Source organism: Botryllus schlosseri, chromosome 7 (assembly GCF_051294905.1).
Source record: "Botryllus schlosseri isolate E-star chromosome 7, Bs_hap1, whole genome shotgun sequence".
Classification (NCBI taxonomy): domain Eukaryota; kingdom Metazoa; phylum Chordata; class Ascidiacea; order Stolidobranchia; family Styelidae; genus Botryllus; species Botryllus schlosseri.
The window spans coordinates 6,411,452-6,432,287 of record NC_137242.1 but is presented as its reverse complement, the minus strand read 5'-3'; the positions used below and the strand labels follow the sequence as shown (position 1 = coordinate 6,432,287).

Below are 20,836 nucleotides of genomic sequence, written 5' to 3'. Positions count from 1 at the left end.
CCGGTAACAGTTGGTCAGTATCAAAATTATTAATTCTTCCCGGTTTTCCCTACTTGAACTGCTTACAGAAGTAGTTATGATTTTGGTTTAGTTCCAGTTGTACTTTACATTTTCGTTCTTTCAAGCAAAACTAGGTCTAGAATTCTTTTTTACTAACTTCAAAATCACTACTTTTACTTGAGTAAAAATCTTTGGCGAGACGTCGAATTTTTCTCGAGTAGCAACAATAACTGCATTCACCACCGCTGTCTAAACTTTGAGTTATCTGGTAGGGTTCTGTTTCAAGTTTTTCCATTCACTAAAAATATTATATTATATGGAATCAATAATATCCTAATAATGAGTGGTAGCCTACCTGTGGTTGAATAGCTTCGCGCTGGTTATTTGTTCATGCCTCTGGATGTAACAATGTTTTTGATGCTTATGTTGGTGGGTAAAAACTTCTTTATATGCCCAGTATGTCGTTATATCTTACTCATCTCTGATAAGACACACCCATGGAACAGTCAACAGGTTGATGACCTGGCCATTGAGTGTGTTATGCGTATTCTGGATGCGTACTACCAGCAAATTTTACCTACGTCGTGTGATTGTCCAAGACAATGTTGTTTCAGGATTTTCAGACTATCTTATTGTTTGCGCCTTTGTTTTTGAATATTAGCTGCTAAACGATGAAGTGAATACTATATTCATGTTGAAATGAACCCGAATATTTTTGGCTGACACTCGTCAAGGGTAATCGTCAGCAACTAGTAAAGAATTGGAAAGAAGATTGCATATCAACAATATAATCACAAAATATATACAATGTTCTTTCCAATTCCCTACGATTACCCATGACGAGTGTCTGCCAAAAATATTCGAGTTCATTTCAATATGAATATACTACTATTCAATGTTATATTGAAGTTCTGTACCTCCAAGAAGCTCTTTAAACGATGAACTGTAGTCAGATTTCTTGTGATATGTTGTAATGCAGTATGTGCATGTAACAGTGCTGTAATATTAAAAATATCTGTAGTAATAATTGAGACCAATGGTGACAAAAATATATGTGGGATTTTGTAGTTGCAGCATGAAAATGATTATTTATTCTCAGTAAAGAACAAAATTATTGTCGCGGTATCTTAAAAATGAATCTTTTTGTACCATGATGCCTTGATGTGGAATTATATTTTGACGTGGTATTTTTCAGTAACTTTCAATTTTTATCATCATTCCTTTATTGTAACAGTGTGCTTTTCAATACTTGAGTTTATTTGTGACCTCATGACTAAGGACTGTATTTTTTGCATTTAAACGATTGTGCTGATTTTCAGTTTGAAAATAAATTAGTTGGTAGATTTTTCTTGGTTAAATCATCATTTTTTTCTTCGTATGAATTGTTGGGAATGCTCTGATTTAGTTTGAATTGATGTAGAAAATGAATTTTCCCATTCTAATTGCACTCATCGATTTTCTGAGTAGATGCTGTAATTAATAAACTAATACTGTTGCTAATTTTGGACAAACATTAGATTCTGATGAAATTTTTCTAACTTGTCCATTTTACGCTTTCAGTTGACAGCGACTCAAAGCCTCTGGATTTCTATTACAATTATGAAGTGAGTCATTTGAGTGATCAGCATTGGTGTTGATATTTTGAGATCCATTTACTCTCTTCACATAGGAATATGCATCTGGCAGTTACGTGACTCCCGAGTCCGGCATACCATCGAACTTACTTCATCTTTTCCACTCTTTCGGATACGACTGTAAGAAGCGGTCCAATTTATTCCTATTACCCGGCCCCACTGCGTTATACGCTGCCGGGAACTTGGTAAGTGCAATCTGATGGTGGATTACTGCGCTAAAATATCAGCGAATCGTGCTTGGTGCTTTTAGGTCCACTTGGTGGATTTGAATGATGGCTCTCATCGGTATCTTCGAAGTGCTGGAGGAGGTGGAATTGGCGCGGTGACGGTATGTGTAGCCTGGCAATGTCAGATCCTATGATTGTGAATTTTAAGGGTTTATCATCTTGCTGAAATGCTTTGAAAAAAATGTTCGAATCAATCTGGGAATATGTAACCAGAACAAAGTTTCTCTTCACTGCCTCGAATGGAAATATTCAAGATCTATGTAAACAAAGAATATCGAAATGCTTGGTCCAAAGTACAGGGTGTAATACTCCATATAGCCCACAGTATATCACTGAACTTAATTTAAAAAGTACAAGTACTTCATTGGTGCAATTCGGTATACGCCTTGATAGCTATAGAAAATTTTCAATAAACCTTGCGCTATCCCATTTTACACACCGTTTGTTGCGTTTTTCAGGTGCATCCAAGTCAGAACTACTTTGCAATCGCGGAGAAGAGTACCAAACCCGACATCATGATCTATGAATTCCCTTCCTTGAAACTATTTCGGATTTTGAAAGGTGCGCAGATTTAAGTGACAAACTTTACACTATTTTCATTGTGGTTATGGCAATTTCATGTATATTTTAAGTGAATATCAGATAGCCACTGTTGTCAAATTTGATTCCAATACCAAAACAATTGATAAATTTTACAAATTGACCGACAATTACCGTAAGTACTTGTGCTTCAAAAAGTAATGAGTAAGTAATGAGCTTCAAAAATAAAAAGTAGTAAACACCAATACACCATAACACACCAAAAAAAGTAGGCATTCATTTGTAGATAACAGATCTTGGCACCAATAGGATATGTCGTGTACAATACCCAATATTTTGATGTCTTAAATGAACGTTGGAATTCTAATAGAATTCAACTGCCCGTATGCATAAGACACGTCTCCTTGAAACGAATGAAGTTTCAATTAAGACCTCCAATACGTGAATCATTACAGAACCAATAATAATTATGATTATTCTTTCTAGAACAACTTTCAAAAGACTAATCCCAGAAGCTTATAGATAGCATGTTTCATTTTGCCATCTGTGATTTCGAGAAATATTTTTAATTTCGAATATAAACTTGACTCATACTAGAATGCGTCAAGACAATGACATTTGTTTTACAGAGGGTACAGAAGAAGCCTTTTCCTTTGTGGATTTCAATCCAAACGGAAATCTCCTGGCGTCTGTTGGCTGCGCTCCTGATTTCATGCTGACAGTCTGGGATTGGATCAACGAAAAAGTGATGTTGCGATCTAAGGTAATATTCCTAAAACAAATGCTGTCACTTTATAATTCGATCTCGTTGATGTATGATGCGTAGTTAGTTGTAATTTGCATGAATGCACCGCGCATCAATGCTGGAAATAGGCTAATATTAAATCCAAATCCTGCATTCATATACTATCATGTCATATTCCATTTGCTGCTATTTTATATTCAATGCTATCGGAATCTAGAGTCCAAATTCAATACCTGATCCAGTTTTATGAAATTGACAGATCCAAGTCTATACTCCTTGTTTGCTAGATTTTGTATGTAATATATAATCCACTCAGTATCGCAACACAGAATTTGTTGAATTGCAAACTCAGTATGGATACATGAGCTATCTTGATGGGTTGAAGTTATGAGAGTCATATTCAGTCCCTAGAAACTAAATTATCACCGAAGTGCGGCCTGTTCTACAGCCTTGGGCGCTTCATGCCAGCATGGGTTCTTCTGATACTCTTTAAATCCTTAATCCAATCGAAGTTACATTATGGCATCCTCTGTTGGGGGGCTGCCAGTAAAACTGCACTCAAGCCACTGCAGAAACTACAGCATAAAGTACTCCGAATCATAGCTAGGGCCCCAAAGGGGCCTGGCTGCCCATCCAATAAGTCGCTGCTGAAGAGATTCGGCGTCCTAAACATAGAAGATATGCGGAAACTAGAAATCGCCAAGTTTATGTATCAGTTTCACTGCGGTCGTTGCCCCGAATATTTCAATGACTTCTTTACCTCTGAATCAAAAGCGCACAGGTACAACACACGCGCGTCCACGTCGTCCAAATATCATATGATCGACCGAAAAGATCATCGCTCCATCAAATATGCCGGACCTGATGTGTGGAACAGTATCCCGCCGGCCATCCGACAGTCGACGAGCATGTCCACATTCAAGTCGAAATACAAGCAATTACTACTAAATAAATACAGTCCATCCTCAAGATTACCGGACCACGACTGACCTATCGATCTCGCTCCCCATGACATGCCGCCCTATTTCTTGTGGCATTCTTTTTCTATCCTATCTTCTTTACTTTCATTCAGTGTGCATGCCTCCTCTTTACATCGCTTAGGCCAAGGTGGGTGTCAGATTCCATAGACTACTCCTTGTCGCTTCGACATCTTCCTGTCTTTTCATTGTATCGCATTTTTGTGGTGTATTGAACTGATAAAATTGCTAATAAACCAATGATGATCTGATGATGGAATATTGATCGTATGTGTCGGTATTTCAGTATGATGACGACGCCTTTTTTTGACAGGCTTTCTCACAAGATATTTTCCGGGTGAAATTTGCCCCCGAACAGGAAGGTCAACTCACTTCCAGTGGCACGGGACATATACGGTATGAAAGCTATACAATTTTTAATTAATATTTCAAGAATTTTCGACCGCTCGTTCTTGTAACTTTTTTGTTACCGTAATCTGAGTGCAAATTGGCGAATAATACATAAAAGAGTTGCCATGAAAAACACAGAATTTACGAAACGGATTGAGTTCCCATTATGTGCTAAGCAGTGATCGCCATAGTAGTCACACAGATTGTACTCAATAGAAGTCAAAGTAATGCCGTCTACGCAATTAGAAGTAGAAGTAGGAATTTCGAAGATGTCTACTCTAGTTCAAGTGTAAATGTGAAATCCAACGTTTAAAAGTAAATGATTTTGCCTAAAATACTGTAGAAGTGGAAGTAGTGGAAAGATATTACCAAAAAGGCAAAACCTACTTGAGTACTCCAAAAAATTGAAATAGCTCCTTACTGACCACCTTTGGTACCAGCAGTCCTGGTACTAGTTCAGGCTTTTTAATTATATCTCTCTTAAACTTTTTTAGATTCTGGAAAATGGCAAGAACTTTCACGGGATTGAAACTGAAGGGCGAGCTTGGAAGGTTTGGAAAAACGGCTCTCACCGATATAGATGGATTCGTTCAACTTCCTGATGGCAAAGTTCTGTCCGGGGCCGAGTGGGGTAACCTGCTGCTGTGGGATGGCGGGCTTATCAAGGTTTGTCCTTTTCTGAGCAATATAGTAAATTTCGAGACATGTTCAAGACAACCATTTGTGTTATTCAAATTAAACTAAAGTAGGCTACACATGAAAATCCAAATTTCCAAGCCAGAACAAAACAATGTCAGGTAATACCAGATGAGGTCGCAGTAGACAGCATCGCTACTCATGTAGAAATAGAAGTAACTCTGTAAATTTATACTCAATTGGAAGAAGCAATTTTGAAGACATGTCAACACTACTTCAAGTAGAAGTAGAAATGGAAGTCTAAAAGCTGCTCAACTAAGAGGTCAAGGGATCGCACAATTAGAGCGCCTGATTTGCGGAACACCCAAACAGATTTTTATAGTGTATTGCTCCCCTTTTCCTCTCAGTGCCCCCCAATCGCCCAGTTTGTAGCTAGCACCCCCTTCCAGGTCATCAACTACCCCAGAGGCACCAACGCCAACTTTAGGAACCGCTGCCCTGAAACCAGGGCTGTGGAGTTGGTAAATTTTACCACCCACTCCGGCTCCGACTCCACACATTTTCAATATACCGACTCCGACTCCTGGGTCTTTAAACGTACCGACTCCGACTCCAGCATTATTACCAATTTACTTCGAAAATTATATGCCACATTGTCGGTTGAATGACTATCATACAACCATTAAACATATGCAAACATATGATTAACGGTGGCATGCTAAATTGTTGCATTGTGGCACAGCTCGAATTGTCCACTATGCAATTAACATGAAAGAAAGATTTGCTAAATATCCTTCCTTTTTCAAGTTTTTATAACATGGACTCTCTAATATCCTGAAATGTATGAATCATTCAAATATGGCAGATATCCAATCCTGTATAATAAAAATGTAGATACAAAATTCAGCAACTAATAAAGAGATTGAACCTACTAATTTTGTCATTGCACACTACACTGAATACAAGCAAACACACTCTTACTACTAATAGACATTGGTCATAAATGGAATTTAGTGTAGTCACAGACCATAGCCTATGTCTAGTCTACATGTACTTAAACAAGTATTCAAGGATTGGGACTTGCAGTCTTTCTTAATCATTTGTTCGACCCAAACAGCTAAGCTACGCTACAAATATTTTTAGTTTTGTCAAGTGGGAAGCATCGTTTGGTCAAATTTGCATCATTTTTACAATTTTACAAAACCAGCCGATGCATTTGCTCTGTTACAGTATCATGGTATAATTCCAAAAATTGCATCAATTTTGACTGCATCGCGAAAACGCATATTGCGATTTTCTTCCCCTGTGCAACTGAGTTGTAATTTGCTAGTAATGTCTAATTTTATCTATATCAGGGGTGGGCAACTTTTTTGGCCAAAGGGATACATGAGATTTACGAATCATTGCGCGGGCAACTGGAATGTTGATAACCTTTTATTAGTCGTCCGATAGGAGTTAACCGAATTAGGTAACATTGCAAACAAGACGTATATTAATACGCTCTAAAATTGATAACAATATGTCATGCAACTGTGCAGTGCGCAATCAAGCCCTGGTTGCGCGAAGCGCGAAATTTTTTTACAAGATAATGACTGAAATATATCAATAAATATGCTGCTAACATACATTGGGGGTCGCATCTGTATACCACTGGGATCATTTGGCAAGGACAGGATTATTCGACGTTTAGACATAGCAAAATCGACGGTATCAGCGAACATGCCTCTATCATTTTGTGCAAATGTTTTGTCGACGATCTTGCTGCGAGTGCACAAGCGAAGCCGCATGTTGGACGACACGTTATCTCCTAATTGCGAATATAGTTAGACACAATTCTGTGAATAATATGTATTTATAATTTTCAGAAGGGGAATCAAATACTGAATGCAAAAAATCTAGTGAAATCTAGTTAATGTGGCTGACCCCAGGATACGTCAATGCGTCAGAACTGTTGTTTTAGTCATCATCAAATTTCGCGGTCATGCTAATCAAATTTTGGCTGGTCTTGCAATTGTACCTGATGTCATTAATAATTTCGAGAATTACCTCGCAGGCCACACCTAACCTTCTCGTGTGCCAAATTTGGCCAGCGTGCCACGGGCTGGCCGCACCTGATCTGTATGGTTATTAATAACAGTGATTGGTGGTACATAAAAATTTCATTGAAAATTCTTTGAAAGCAAATGTTTTCATGATATAGAAGTTGGAGTCGGAGTCGAAGTCAGGGTCATTCTCACAAACTCCGACTCCAATCAGTATTTTCCCTACGACTCCGACTCCAGCTATTATAGTTTCCACGACTCCGACTCCATCAAGCGAAAATTACCCAGACTCCGACTCCGACTCCACAGCCCTGCCTAAAACAAACCATGGCGTCATATTTTTGTCAATAGCATCAATCATGTCTATTTTCGTAGGAACGCTGTAGAAAATGGTACGTTTATGTATCAGAATATCACTGAAATGCTCGAGAGAACTTGGTAGCGTCTTGCTTCATATTTCCGTTTCTTCTAGGTTGAGATATGCAGAAAGGGGAACAAGCCGTGCCATGCCGGCTCTATACAGCAGCTTATTATTGATGAGGGGGAGTTGATCACAATCGGCGTAGATGGATACGTGCGTGTAAGTCTGTTTGTGGTTAGCTGTTGTTTCATATAATAATACCGGTAAAGCCAGCTTTACTGAGAATATGTGTTTAATACAAACCAAATGTCAAATACAACTGCTCCTGCCACTAATATCATTAGACCAAGCAGCATCGGAATTGACTCACACATTTTTTCTACCTCATAACACTTTCTCTGTGCCAAGCAAAAGAACAATGATTGAGCATCTCTCGGAATTGTCATGTCCTTACAAGGTTAGCAAACCGCCAGCCTTACCAGCAACGATTGTGCCAAGTTCAAATTGACTTTGGCCACTGTCAATGGAACTGCACACATGAAAATTAAGCTGAATATTGAGTTGTGATCGAGAAAACTGCCGTATAGAGATATCACTGTATTTTGCCCTCTACGGAAGTTAATTGACTACAATTTACCCATTACTGTATTGCTGTTGTATACAAAGGTCCTGGTGCCTTGGCATTGATTTGTGATCGTCGTCAGACGAGCAAGTGAACAAAACAAATCAGTTTTTTTGTCACAACACGTACTGTGACCCTAGCTGTGGTCGGCTGTTCAGTTGTTGTGCCGCAATACAAAAATACGCTTCATACCATCACTACCAATGTTTCTTATTGAAATTTGACTGTTGTCTTTACTGAAATCAACTCTGGAATCCCTTGCGAATTGTTTCTGGTGTATCTAGGCTCCTCAGTACCACATGGTGCGCATAAGTGGTATCTTACAAAAGCCTGAAACCAAATTGGGGCGTGCTATAAGTCAGCAGCTCGGGAATCATAATAAGAAATACCGGCCCGGTGTGGAATCACCATCATTGTCAAAACACCGTGAACGCTAAACCACAACCTGTTCGATTAGGTCTGGGAGTTGGAGTCTATCGACACCGCCGACACCACCGACGACTCCGACGTGTTCGAAGTCGAACCGATGAACGAGCTAAAAGTCGGACAGGACGTACAACTGACCAGCATGGTGAAATTGCGCGACGCAAATCAGAAGGAGGAAGCCGACGACTCCATCGCTTCGATATGGTACGCGCAGGACGCGAATGGCGGAATATGGAAACTGGACCTTTCGTTCTCGCACACGGTAAGTGGGGATCCGAGGTTGTCAGTAAGGAAGTGCTACTCTTATTCAAAGTACCCTGGCAGGTTATGTCTACTTGCAGCACTTGATTATGTTTTAATGCTACTTCCACATCGACTTGACCGTATTATGGCAAAACTACTTGCTTATTACGATATGGATTTAGAAAACTACATGACTGACCAGCTATCGATCTCGCCTTCCATGACATGCCACTCCATTTCTTGCTGCTTGCTTTTTCTATACTATCTTCTTTACTTTTCATTCAGTGTGCATGGCTTCTCTTTACATCGCCTAGGCCAGTGGTTCCCAACGTGGGCGATATCGCCCCCCAGGGGGCGATTTGGCGATCTAGGGGGGCGAAAATTACGAAGGGGGCGATAGGGGGGCGAAAATGGACAAAGGGGGCGACGGGGGGCGAAAATAGCGAAGGGGGCGATAGGGGGGCGATGACGCGTCAAAACGGCTGACCTTTTTTTTTTTTTTTTTTTTTTTTTTTTTTTTAGTCATCCACCTAGCCATTCGGAGAGAAAAAACGTTATTTTCAGCTCTGAGCAGAGAAAGATGACCTTTTTTTTTTTTTTTTTTTAGTCAACCCGCCGGTGATTACAGCCTGTATGCCCAATTATCGGTGCACAAAATTTGGGGGGCGATGATCGGTGTTGACCTTGAAAAGGGGGCGATGGGCCGAAAAAGGTTGGGAACCACTGGCCTAGGCCAAGGTTGGTGTCTGATTCTATTGACTACTCCAAGCCGCTTCGACAACTTCCTATCTTTTCATTGTATCGCATTTTTGTGGTGTATTGAACTGATAAAATTGCTAATAAACCAATGATGATGATGATGAAGTTAGGATCACTTTTGTGTAAAATTCTTGGAAAAAAACATGTGAAATAGCGCCTGCATCACGGTATCCACGTAGGACTGTCTGAGGATTGTACGTATTTGGAGTCTCATCTGGGGTTTTGCGTTTGCTGCGAAAATACCTCCTGCAATTTTGAAAATGGCTGCAGCCAATAAACTGCTAGAAGCAAGCAGCCACCCTAGTTATGAGACCACTTGTTCGATATTCATCTTCTTCTTCCACTTCGAGTAGTAGCGTTACTTTTACTTCTACTTAAGTAGTGTCGTCGACTTTGACCACCTTTGGCAGCAATGAAGATTCACTATCCATTGATGATCTAGTATGATATTACACACTTTTCTTATCATTATCGTTTTTTTTTTCGTAAAGGTTTCATTAAAAAAGAGAAAGTGTATTTTCAAATCCGTCATGCCCCGTACTATTCTGCTTTGACAACGCCTACACAGCATGGTATTCATGAACTATTATGGTTATTGCGTAATTTGATGTGTTTCAGTTACAGCATTTATTCATTCCCTCGTAAATTTTATCGCCTCAAAACACCCAAAATTGTAGATGTAATTTTCTCGAACTCGTCACCTGCAAGTTATCAATACCGCCACAAAGTCAACACACGTTAGTCAGTAGTCAAAACGTATACAAGGAATTAGTAAGACTCATGTTGGTTTAATATATTATCTTAATGTAAACATAATGTTTTGAAATTATCTTTCATAAACTCTATACGAATTTAGACCAAACCGCCGGAAAAATTGCACTCATTCACATCCGGAATGATCACGGGAATAACCACATCGCCGTCCACTCAAATGTTTGCTGTTACCGGCGATCCATACATTCGCATCTATGACTATGTGACGAAGCAAGCGCTCTGCGAGTACAGATGCCCGATGTCTTCCAACAGCACTGCAATACTTTGGCCTGGAAAAATGGTAAGACAACGATGGTGTATGTCATTTTGAATTGACAAGTATGTTAACTGCATCATTTTCACTTTGTTTCCTTCAAAATTGTCCAGTGTTACAGGCCGTTGTGGTTGTAATGGTGAAAATATTAATGTTCATGTCAATGTCAATTCCCAGCGACTCATGCGTCGTTAAAATTATGCTTTCAGACGTATGAAAAATGCAATATTCTGCTCGCCGGGTTCTCAAACGGATTGTTGAGAGCATTGACCTTACAGAAAAAGGACGGGAAAAACACAATTGCTTTGCAACAGGTTTGTGTTTGATACGTAGTTGTCGTATGGTGCAGTGATATTGATTTCCCTTGAAATAATTCCTATTATCGTTACCAAGTATCAATTGATTACGGTGCATAGTGATTTTACTCTCTAGTTCTTTGGTTCATCCCACTTCCTGCGGGTCAAAATTTAAGTGTATTAGGCCTGATGGTAGAGGTCATTAAAGTAGTCGTTGGTAGTGAAAACAGGAGCAAGATTTCAAAATTCTAGCTAATAGACGTCGAATTTAAGGTTTTCATGTACAGTTAAAAGTTCTTGGAATAGAAGTAACAACGATATGCCAATGCGAGTAATGTGGTGTTCCATAATCCAGTAATCATTGTTTCATTTAAAAGCCTGGTGTTGCTCAGTTACATGTAGACTGGAGTTTCCGTGTCATTCTATTCTACTGTGTGTTGTGTTGTATTTTACTGTAAGTCAGGATGGTTACTTTGACATTAATAAAGCAATATGCTGTCACGACAATACAATAGTCAGTTAACGACAAGGTAGTAGTTCCGATAAATTCGTCATGCTAATGTGACCTGTGACCATTTGCTGCCATGGCAACCTAATGTGAAAACTATACATTCCCTCCAATTCTGGCTACAGGATCTGGTTTGCCTTGCCCTCCTTGCAAAAAGCTCGCCACCGTTTGCATATTTGCTTCACTTATCGGTACAAAATAGGCCTCTAATATAATTCCTTTTCAGGTTCTCAAACCACACACGTCCGATGTAACGGCGATGGCTTTGCATCACAGCGGGAGGATATTAGCCACGGGCGGCGAAGATTCCACGGTGTTCTTTTTCAGACTGGACTCGACCATTGAGCCGATCGGTTTTGTCTCGGTACCCGGTCCCGTGTCGCACTTGCAGTGGTCACCTATTACGTTCGTAAGTAGCCAGCTACTGGGCGTTATGTAGGTCAGGGGTGTCCAACTCTGAAACTTGGTAGAAGCTGATTGCCGCATGATCACACCATTGTATGGCAAAATGCATCTTCACCACTCATGCGGAAGGACTCATTATATTAAAAATAGGTGCAATGTTAGAAAATATATTTCGTCACCATGATATAGGGCAGTGGTTCCCAACCTTTTTCGACCCATCGCCCCCTTTTCAAGGTGAACACCGATCGCCCCCCAAATTTTGTGTATTGGGCATACAAACTGTAATCACCGGCGGGTTGACTAAAAAAAAAAAAAAAGGTCAGCCGTTTTGACGCGTCATCGCCCCCCTATCGCCCCCTTCGCTATTTTCGCCCCTTCGCTATTTTCGCCCCCTTCGTCATTTTCGCCCCTCTAGACCGCCAAATCGCCCCCTGGGGGGCGATATCGCCCACGTTGGGAACCACTGATATAGGGTCTATTTGACCAGTTGTTATGACAATTCCTCTCATAAAATACCATTGGGTACTTGAATACAGTAGAGATACCGTACTGTGTTGCAGACCACATCTGAAATAAACAATATTTCATGATCCTCAGGCCTCCATACTATATTTTGTCATTGTTCCTCGGGCAGAATTCACTGAATGTATTATAATTGGTCATCAGAAGTTGGAAATTGACGATAGCAACTGGAAATTGTTCTTGACACCGTGCTCAAAAGGTCATCAGCTATATTTATTATGCCAAAAGACGCCTCTTGTACAGTAAACATTTCAAAAGCAACATTTTCCCTAGTGGGTGGGTTGGTCTTGTACAAAGCCAGTGGAAGAGAATACGGCTTTCTTTAACACAATTGACCGATTGAGAAATCTCTATGCTACGTGTCAGGGATCTCATTTGAACCATGCTTTGTGTTACAGAGCCAGTCCACCCTTCTTGTCAGTTGCCTGAATGGCAAAGTCGCAGAAATTGATGCGCCAGTGACGGGATCTTATGACACGTCGCACTCTTTCAAACTGAATCTTCCAATCAAGTAAGAAAATTCTTATAATGATAAATAATATTGTGCCACATGTACTGTGCAAGAGATGTCTATAGGCAACAACTACCTTGACCATAGGGAACGTGGGCGTCAGTATTTCCCATTAATAATGTGGGCGTTAAATCTGGAGCTGCTCCTGTAAAAGCAGAAGCAATGCTGTCCGCTTAACGACAATAATTTTCCGCAGATACTACGCTTTCAAAAGCGTCAAGTCGCAACTTCGCCGTGACGAAGCGCGAGAGAAGAAACGTACCGAGAGAGAGAAGCAACTCAAAGAGAAACAGAAAGAGCTGAAAAGAAGAAAGGACAGGGGTTGGTATTCAACTTGATAAGCAGCATTAGACGTGTGGCATAATTTCTCGCGTATAAGATGGACCCGCGTGTAACAGATGTACAATCACTACAATGTACAGGATTTTGGATGCGAACCTCACCGGAATCCCTCCAGTAATAATTGTAATCATCCGAGTTGAATAGTGACAAGAAGTTATATTACGAACGAGTATTCTAGTTTTGATGCTTTTTTTGCCAACTTGGAGGCCCTGAAATTTCAGTTGGTCATATCGCAGTATCCAATACGTGTAGTACAAAGCTAGGCACGTTAGCGGAAATGACATCTGTGTGCAGCCATGATCAACCCACAGCTTTGTCACAAATGAAGTAGGTATGGTCGGTGCGATAGCAAATTATGTTTTTTGGGTGTGGAACCTGCATTATTTTCTTTGTGGTCGCATAAAGGGTACATATTTCAACTTTCCATGTCACCCATACTTATATGATTAGAGCGATTTTTTTGACATGTCAAAATATGTCAAAATTTTGTCAAAATTGAAGGGTTAGGTCAAAAATTGTCAATATTGTTCACTAAGTCAAAATGTTCTGACCCTCTCGATTTCGTTTGTATCGTAGATTTTGCACTACACAATTTTTAATTATTTCTACCATAATACGTGGTGTAACTACTGGAATTCTTCATAGGGCCAGATTTCGTTAAAATAAAGGTTTTTTCATGTAAAGATTTGTCAGTTTTCAAGTCAAAAACGATATTTCAGGCCTAACTACTTTGTATGGACAGACAACTTCAAGCAGAAATGAAAATAAGTAGGACGATTTTAACATTATGTGCGAAAACACCTAATTTGCATACGTAAGGCAAAATTTTTTTTTTTTAGCTCAAAAAGTGTCAAAATTTTGATTTTTTAGGTCAAAAGCTTTTGTGTTTTAGGTAAAAAAAATCGCCCTACTCATGATGTGATAATGAATGAGACTCGAAGCCTAATACCGAATAAAATTCTCTACAGGTGACGAATTCACGGAGGAGGAAGAAAGAGAATTCCTCAAGCTCGAGGATGACGAGGAAGAAGAGGAACCTCTCCACATCCCCTCCACTCCCTCTCCGATATATTCCGCATTTTACACGGGAGAAGGAAAATTCGCTGTCTCCGTCGGAGATTTCGATGCTGGATATCTGTACGAATGCCAGTTCTCGTCGGAAAAAGCTATCTCACACGACCCCGATGTGGCTCCGGCTGCCCCTATCAATGCTGTCGGTGTTCCCGGTGAGTAGAAATATTTTCATTTGACATCACTGGGCATTGTGTGAATTATATTGTAGCCATTTGCAATATGCAGTCCCCGTATTTCAAAGATTGATATTCCCTATTTTGGCGACAATATTTGAAATTTTAGAGTTGCATACCATGCAACCAATACAAACCAACTTGATTACTCCGAAGAAGTTTTCGTACAATATACAATTGAAGTTATGTACCTCCAAGAAGCTTTTCCTGCAATGCATGACATTACATACAACATGTTGCAAAAAATAAGGCACTGCTGCCATTCATTTTGCAGGAGGTAGTACTGGCTGTTCCTCAAGTAATAAGTTGTCCAACCAGATGTTATCCGTCGAGCTGTACTGTTACTTAACTTCCGTCCTCCCATGTGAAGTCGCGAACCGCAGATCCGCTCAATACAAATTCATTTTGGATATGCACATTGTAGTCTCCAGTTAAATGTTCTAGTGATATAGCCGAGCGATAATGAGAGAATACCGTAAAGTATGTGCTTCTGCTCTTATATAATTGGAACTGAAAAAGCAATATTGAAATGATCAGAACAAGTTCTAGTTTTTGACGCTAGCTAACTCTTTGACTTTTATCTTCCCAGAATGCAACGATGTACCGGCCACCCACATCTACCACAGCGACAGAGCCCACAGCCTTCTCGTCGGTTTTGCGAACGGAAAAATACGGGCCCACCCCATTCCGGAAGATTGGGACATGGGCACGTTCAAAATGGACTCCGTCACCCTGCCTTACTGGCAGCTCAGCATGCACGATTGCGAAACAGGTGAAGCTGTCGTTTGGTAACTCACGACTAATCGGAGGTTCAAGACTTGTGTTAAGGCTGGCCGATGTACTGTCTCATGAATTTTCGGTGCGCATTTTGCCATCGAAACGATATTATTTTCAGTCAATTTAGTATTGATACATGTGTTAGCCAAGCAGTTGATTGCTAATTTTAACATTTTGGTCATTTTATTTTTACTTTGTTCTATATCTGTACCTCCCACAATCTTGCTGTCAGCGTGGCCAATTATATCAATCGATAATCTCGAATATATTGAATTGTAAAGTGATGTCAACTTGAGAGTGTTTATTTTTATTTTGTAAATCCGAGTATCAATTTTGCGTAGGCTTTGTATCGAGCATCGCCGAAAGTCACGACGGCGCGTTTCTTTTCACCGGAGGCAACGATGGCAACATATACGGATACAACTTTCTACCGTTCGAAGAAGTTTACAAATCTATGGAAGGGCAAAGGGCGCGATTACCATCAGCGCGTGTAAGTTTCTCCGCTACAGATTGATACCTATTTACGATGATCGGTGTACATTAGAGCGTGCTACACAATTAAACACAACATTTGAGCATGAGACACAGTGACAAATGATAGTTTAAAATGCGACACAATGAAAAGGCACTTTTGAGCAACAATAGTTGAGCACGTGACATTTTAACCTCCAAATTACTGCTGTCCCCAACTCTAACCCTAATTTAACGCGACCCACATACTCATAATGTCCACCCGCATATTCATAATGTCCACGGGACATTTACTATATCCACATTCACTGCCATGCCAGAGCAGTCGATCAGTAGTAGTATAGTAAATAACTTTACAATATATGATATTCTGTGGGGGAGCTTCCTCAATTGGGAAATTGTATTTCAATTTTTTGGTCCCCATAACTGCCAGTCTTCGTATTATGAAAATTTTGGGTCATCATTCTAGTTGTATAATGTGTGTAACCACTTTTCATGAATTATCATCTATGTGACTATGTATTTTAGCAACATTTTTTAACGATATCTTTATATGAATAGTTTGTTGGAGAGAATTAAGACAATTTTACTTGCAATTCTTCAGAAGGAAGATATTGTATCGGCGGACGATATTGACGATCCTAACGCGTACAGTATCGAGGATGCAAAGTTGAAAGCTGAACACGACCGCTACATGAAAGAAGCGGAAGCTAAAAAATCTGAGGAACGCAACAAGCTTTCAACACTTCGTAATGAGTTTCAGGAAATTCTGAAGAAAAACGACGATTTGCCGAAATCTGTCCGTCTTGATAGATCTGTGAGTTAATCGTTTATCGATAAAAATTATTGTACAGTGTCACTTTGGTTGTCACAGTTTATACTATCAAAAAAATGCCATAGCTCAGTATGCAATTTTCACACTCTAGTAGTGCCGAATCCAGGTTCTGGTGTAAAGAAATCATTTTGGTGTCTGCTAATATGAAAATGCTTAAAAGTTGTGTTTTCTTACCTATAATATACGCCTGTGGGATGGGATTTACTAAATTCTCACTCAGTTGTAGTTTGGTCGTAAATACGTCTCTTTGGGATTTATTTTTGAAATTACTGCCACCAATTACGAGTTCTTGTTGAAAAATGTCACGTAGTGATACCACCAGAAAATATCAGCCTAAGTATGTTATATCGGCAATATCGGAATTGGCTGTAAGTTCCGATATCGTCCGGGTTTTACTTGTGTCTATATGAGCAGTGCACAAATATTTCCATGTCTTGAAAAGAAACTACATTCGTTTACAAAAAAAACCTCCCTATCCTGTTTCGGCCGAATCGCGCCCAAATTCGTTTTGTTTCACATTACTTACCGCCTGAATACTCCCTATTCTCAACAAGTTTACTCAATTTTAAATGTATCCTACTCTTTCCGTTTAGGAATTTGAATTGGATCCTACTCTGCGTGTGAACATGCACGAAAGCACAAACAAGAAAATTGAGCGAGTCAAACTAGAAATGCAGTGGGAAAAAGAAAAGCTGGCGTTGGCGACAAGGAAAATTAAAGTAAGCAAAGTACAAATACATGCCTTCCATAACTCAAACAAAATGGGGTTATCTGCATTGACCCATTAAGGCAATGTTGTCAGGTTATAATTATGTCTGATGCAAACACGAGGGTCCCAAATACATCATTTCTTTATTTCATGGTTGCTAATGCTAGGGGAATTAGTGTCGTATTTGAAAACTGGGGGGCTGAGTCAGCATTATATGTATAAGAATCACATGAATTAGGCCATAACGTGTATCTAATCATGATTTTCGTGCCAAAGCATCCTTTATAGCTCGTTTGGTTATCGATGAAAAGCAAGATTCATGGCAACAAATCACTGCCGTATTTACAGCCGCATTTCAAAGTTCATGGATTATTGGAGGTTTTGATAAAATATTTTTAATAAGCAATTTCCTACTACAAGTATGTCTTGAATATGTCACTGGCGATACCAAAGTTGAATATTGTCTTGCTGGACCATATTTGATTACATATATGCGGTAAGCTCAGAATTTAATCTTGATAAAAACCGGCTTCTTTATCGGTAGGTCGTGGGTTCGATCCCCGGCCGGGTCAGACCAAAGACCTGATTAGTAACACTGGTATCCATGACTTCCCTGGTTGGCGCTCATGCCTTACTGGGATAGCATGGAGGGGTGGTGCATGACTTAGAAAGCCGTAAAGGCTATATCTGCACTTCCTTGTCCAGCGGCATATGCACATCATGCACTCATGGTATGCATATGCACAGATCGTGTGTATGTGTATCATGATCCGGTGTATATGCCGCAAAAACATCAAGGACAAAACTAAACTACGTCCTTTCCTTTCCTTGATAAAAAGCGAGGTTAAGGGGCTCCAATCTCATAAAAATACCTGTACAATTGTGAAACTAGTAGGTTCACTAACTGTGCTACTTACCCGCACACCATGCCAAACAAAAACATTTCAATTCGTAACCAGCTTTTTCTCTTTAGAACCGCTTCTCTGCGATGATCGACTGTCCTCGTATTATGCTTCACGCAATACGTACGAGCCACACTGTGTCTTCGTACCGCGTCACGTCGTTAGGGGACGAATATTTCGCTTTGGAAAAGCAAATCAAAGAGAGAGCGACCGCAGCTGGTATAGGGGACGGATCGGTCAAAGGTCGTAAAATATCGGACAACTTGGAAATGAAACGAAAAGAAATGAGAAAAGGTATAATGGAGGTATAGCCTTCCTTAACCTTGTTGGTATATTTTTACAAACTTCATTTGTTTTTAATGTACCTGTTGATGAAGCAATAATATTTCTTTCATTGTGACTTGATCTCTAAGACAGTTATCAAAATCTTAATATACCACTGTAAATAGCAAAGATGTGTGTATGTCTATTCTTTGCATGCTTTTGGCCAATGTCTGATGAAAGACTGCTCCAAATCGTTCTGACTCCATTCTTTTTTTGCAGCATCGCATTCTTGTGGTGATTTGAACTGATGATTAACATTAAACTTATTCAGATACTAGGTTAGATAATGCTACATTTTCATTTGCGAGAGAGAACTTAGTCAAAAATACAACACTAATAAAATACTTCTGTGACATGTTAACCGTGCTGATCGTATGTCTGCCATGTCTGCAAGGCCTCTAAATTTTTTACTAATTCTCTAGATACGCTCAGCGATCAACAGCAGGAATTTCTTCACGGCGCAGTCAAGAAGCAGAAGGGGACAACGCTGCAAGGCAGGCAAGCTGAGAAGGTCGCTAAGGCCATTAAAAAGGCCGAGGAGGCGAAGAGAAAGAGGGACGAGAGGCAGAAAGAGGTGAAAATGAGAGTCTTGTAATTGCCATATCTTTGTAAATGTATCGATACCACATAATATAAATCCGCATCAATAAGGGTAACTAATGGAATTTCTTGATTATATTCTTTGTGTGTTTCCATTTTTTGCTCCGTGGTTTTTGAATGCTCAATGAAATGCCTCTAAGTAGCTAGAAAAATGAAGATTGAGGGGTTTTCATGTAATGGTACGTAATGGCTGTCCCATATATCGCAAAACAGGTTTCATTCTTACGTTGTTTGATCTCGCATATATATCCACTCCTCTCATATCTAATAATGAGATAAAGCAATGTATAATTTGGAGTATTCTCAACCCCCATTATCTGCTGCAATGCATGTAAATAATTCTTTTCTTGATGAGAGCTACTGTGAAACTACATACGAACACGCCTACTCGGAAAGTAATTTATGGCACGAATGCACCGATCCTTTTTACGGTTAGAGTTATTGTTGCAAGTTTGCCAGTGATAGAATAAGCATTGGATTCTGATTTGATTGATTCCTTGTGTTTTTTGCATAAGAAATTGAGATAATGTTCTGCATTACCGTCGTGACAATTGGACAAGGCGGATTTGGTTTTTGTATGATATTTTCAGAAGATTTGTAGCATCAATTAAATTTTCTTATTGCTTCAACGTCATACAGTGTGAAAATATAGGTTTTGATTTTAATTTTACTTTAATGTACGGAAGTATATAGCAACGTGCGCACTACAATCTTCGGTAATCTTCAAGACTAAGGTTTCATTTTAGTGGAAAGACCTCTACAAACACAAGCCCGAGGATAACTACGAGGACCCCGCCGACATCAAGGCCATCCAGGAAGCAAAGGCAAACATCGGAGATTTCAAATTGAAAACCGCTTCGGATTACGTGGTGCCCGAACATTTGCGAATGGACACAGAGAAAAAGAAATCGCAAATCTTAATCCTGCAAGGACTGGTAAGCATGCCCTCGTAGATTTCTTTGTAAATCATTCCGCTGTCTCATTTACGACGGGAGATATTTTTGTTTGGAAACGAACCATAGGATTTCGATAACCGTAGATTTTATAATATGGCAACTGCATGATCATATGGACGTGGGATAATCATCATTACTGATTGTTCTTATGGTGTTAGCAAATAGCTCCCATTATCCAGGTTAGTTTTTAATTTGTGCTGTTACCAATTGATATATATTATATACATCCCTTAATGATGGTGTATTCAATGGTATGAAGCAGACATGGGGTGATTACTTCATGAATGTAATCGATTGCGATTACGATTACTTGAAAATGCTGTAATCGTCGTAATCGATTACGATTACTAATCGCGATTACCCCATGTCTCGTATGAAGTACTGTGGTGTCATGGAGACTGTTAAGATTTTAGAGCATGGTTATGATCATAATGGATGTGAGTTAATCATCGTCAATCATTGTTTCCTCATTATTCCACTCATTTACTGTGTTATTACATAATTACATTCATATACATTATCATTTCACTGTACTTTTTACAACATACATTTATATAGAACATATAGGCCTATATTTGACTTTATAATATGACCAGATGAAGGAATGTCTCTGAAATATTTTCACATAATGCTTGGAAATAAACTTATTATTCGTGTTGTTTCTAATGGGTACTGTAATAACTCCTCAAGGATGATATATTCAATGACATATTTTATTGTGAGACAGACATTGTATTCACCTTTGGAATTTTGTGATTAACGTTATGTTATTGGTATATTATCCAAATCGATAACAAGTCTA

At 39.5% G+C, this 20,836-nt stretch overlaps 1 protein-coding gene across 2 annotated transcripts in view; it reads left to right on the top strand.

Annotated features, from left to right (window-relative positions):
• LOC145443238 (cilia- and flagella-associated protein 44-like) overlaps nucleotides 1-20,836 on the top strand; it is a 31,443-nt gene that overhangs the window by 1,931 nt on the left and 8,676 nt on the right. For both annotated transcript variants that reach the window (XM_080321227.1, XM_080321228.1), the window contains exons 2-23: nucleotides 1,561-1,604; nucleotides 1,670-1,819; nucleotides 1,885-1,962; nucleotides 2,320-2,422; nucleotides 3,031-3,164; nucleotides 4,437-4,519; nucleotides 5,008-5,179; nucleotides 7,664-7,771; nucleotides 8,632-8,862; nucleotides 10,459-10,656; nucleotides 10,839-10,943; nucleotides 11,660-11,842; nucleotides 12,759-12,871; nucleotides 13,068-13,192; nucleotides 14,182-14,439; nucleotides 15,050-15,232; nucleotides 15,579-15,727; nucleotides 16,313-16,525; nucleotides 17,137-17,262; nucleotides 18,226-18,448; nucleotides 18,901-19,052; nucleotides 19,825-20,013. In XM_080321227.1, the coding sequence (XP_080177353.1) occupies nucleotides 1,561-1,604; nucleotides 1,670-1,819; nucleotides 1,885-1,962; nucleotides 2,320-2,422; nucleotides 3,031-3,164; nucleotides 4,437-4,519; nucleotides 5,008-5,179; nucleotides 7,664-7,771; nucleotides 8,632-8,862; nucleotides 10,459-10,656; nucleotides 10,839-10,943; nucleotides 11,660-11,842; nucleotides 12,759-12,871; nucleotides 13,068-13,192; nucleotides 14,182-14,439; nucleotides 15,050-15,232; nucleotides 15,579-15,727; nucleotides 16,313-16,525; nucleotides 17,137-17,262; nucleotides 18,226-18,448; nucleotides 18,901-19,052; nucleotides 19,825-20,013 (3,320 nt within the window). The remainder of the gene's footprint in view (nucleotides 1-1,560; nucleotides 1,605-1,669; nucleotides 1,820-1,884; nucleotides 1,963-2,319; nucleotides 2,423-3,030; nucleotides 3,165-4,436; nucleotides 4,520-5,007; nucleotides 5,180-7,663; nucleotides 7,772-8,631; nucleotides 8,863-10,458; nucleotides 10,657-10,838; nucleotides 10,944-11,659; nucleotides 11,843-12,758; nucleotides 12,872-13,067; nucleotides 13,193-14,181; nucleotides 14,440-15,049; nucleotides 15,233-15,578; nucleotides 15,728-16,312; nucleotides 16,526-17,136; nucleotides 17,263-18,225; nucleotides 18,449-18,900; nucleotides 19,053-19,824; nucleotides 20,014-20,836) is intronic.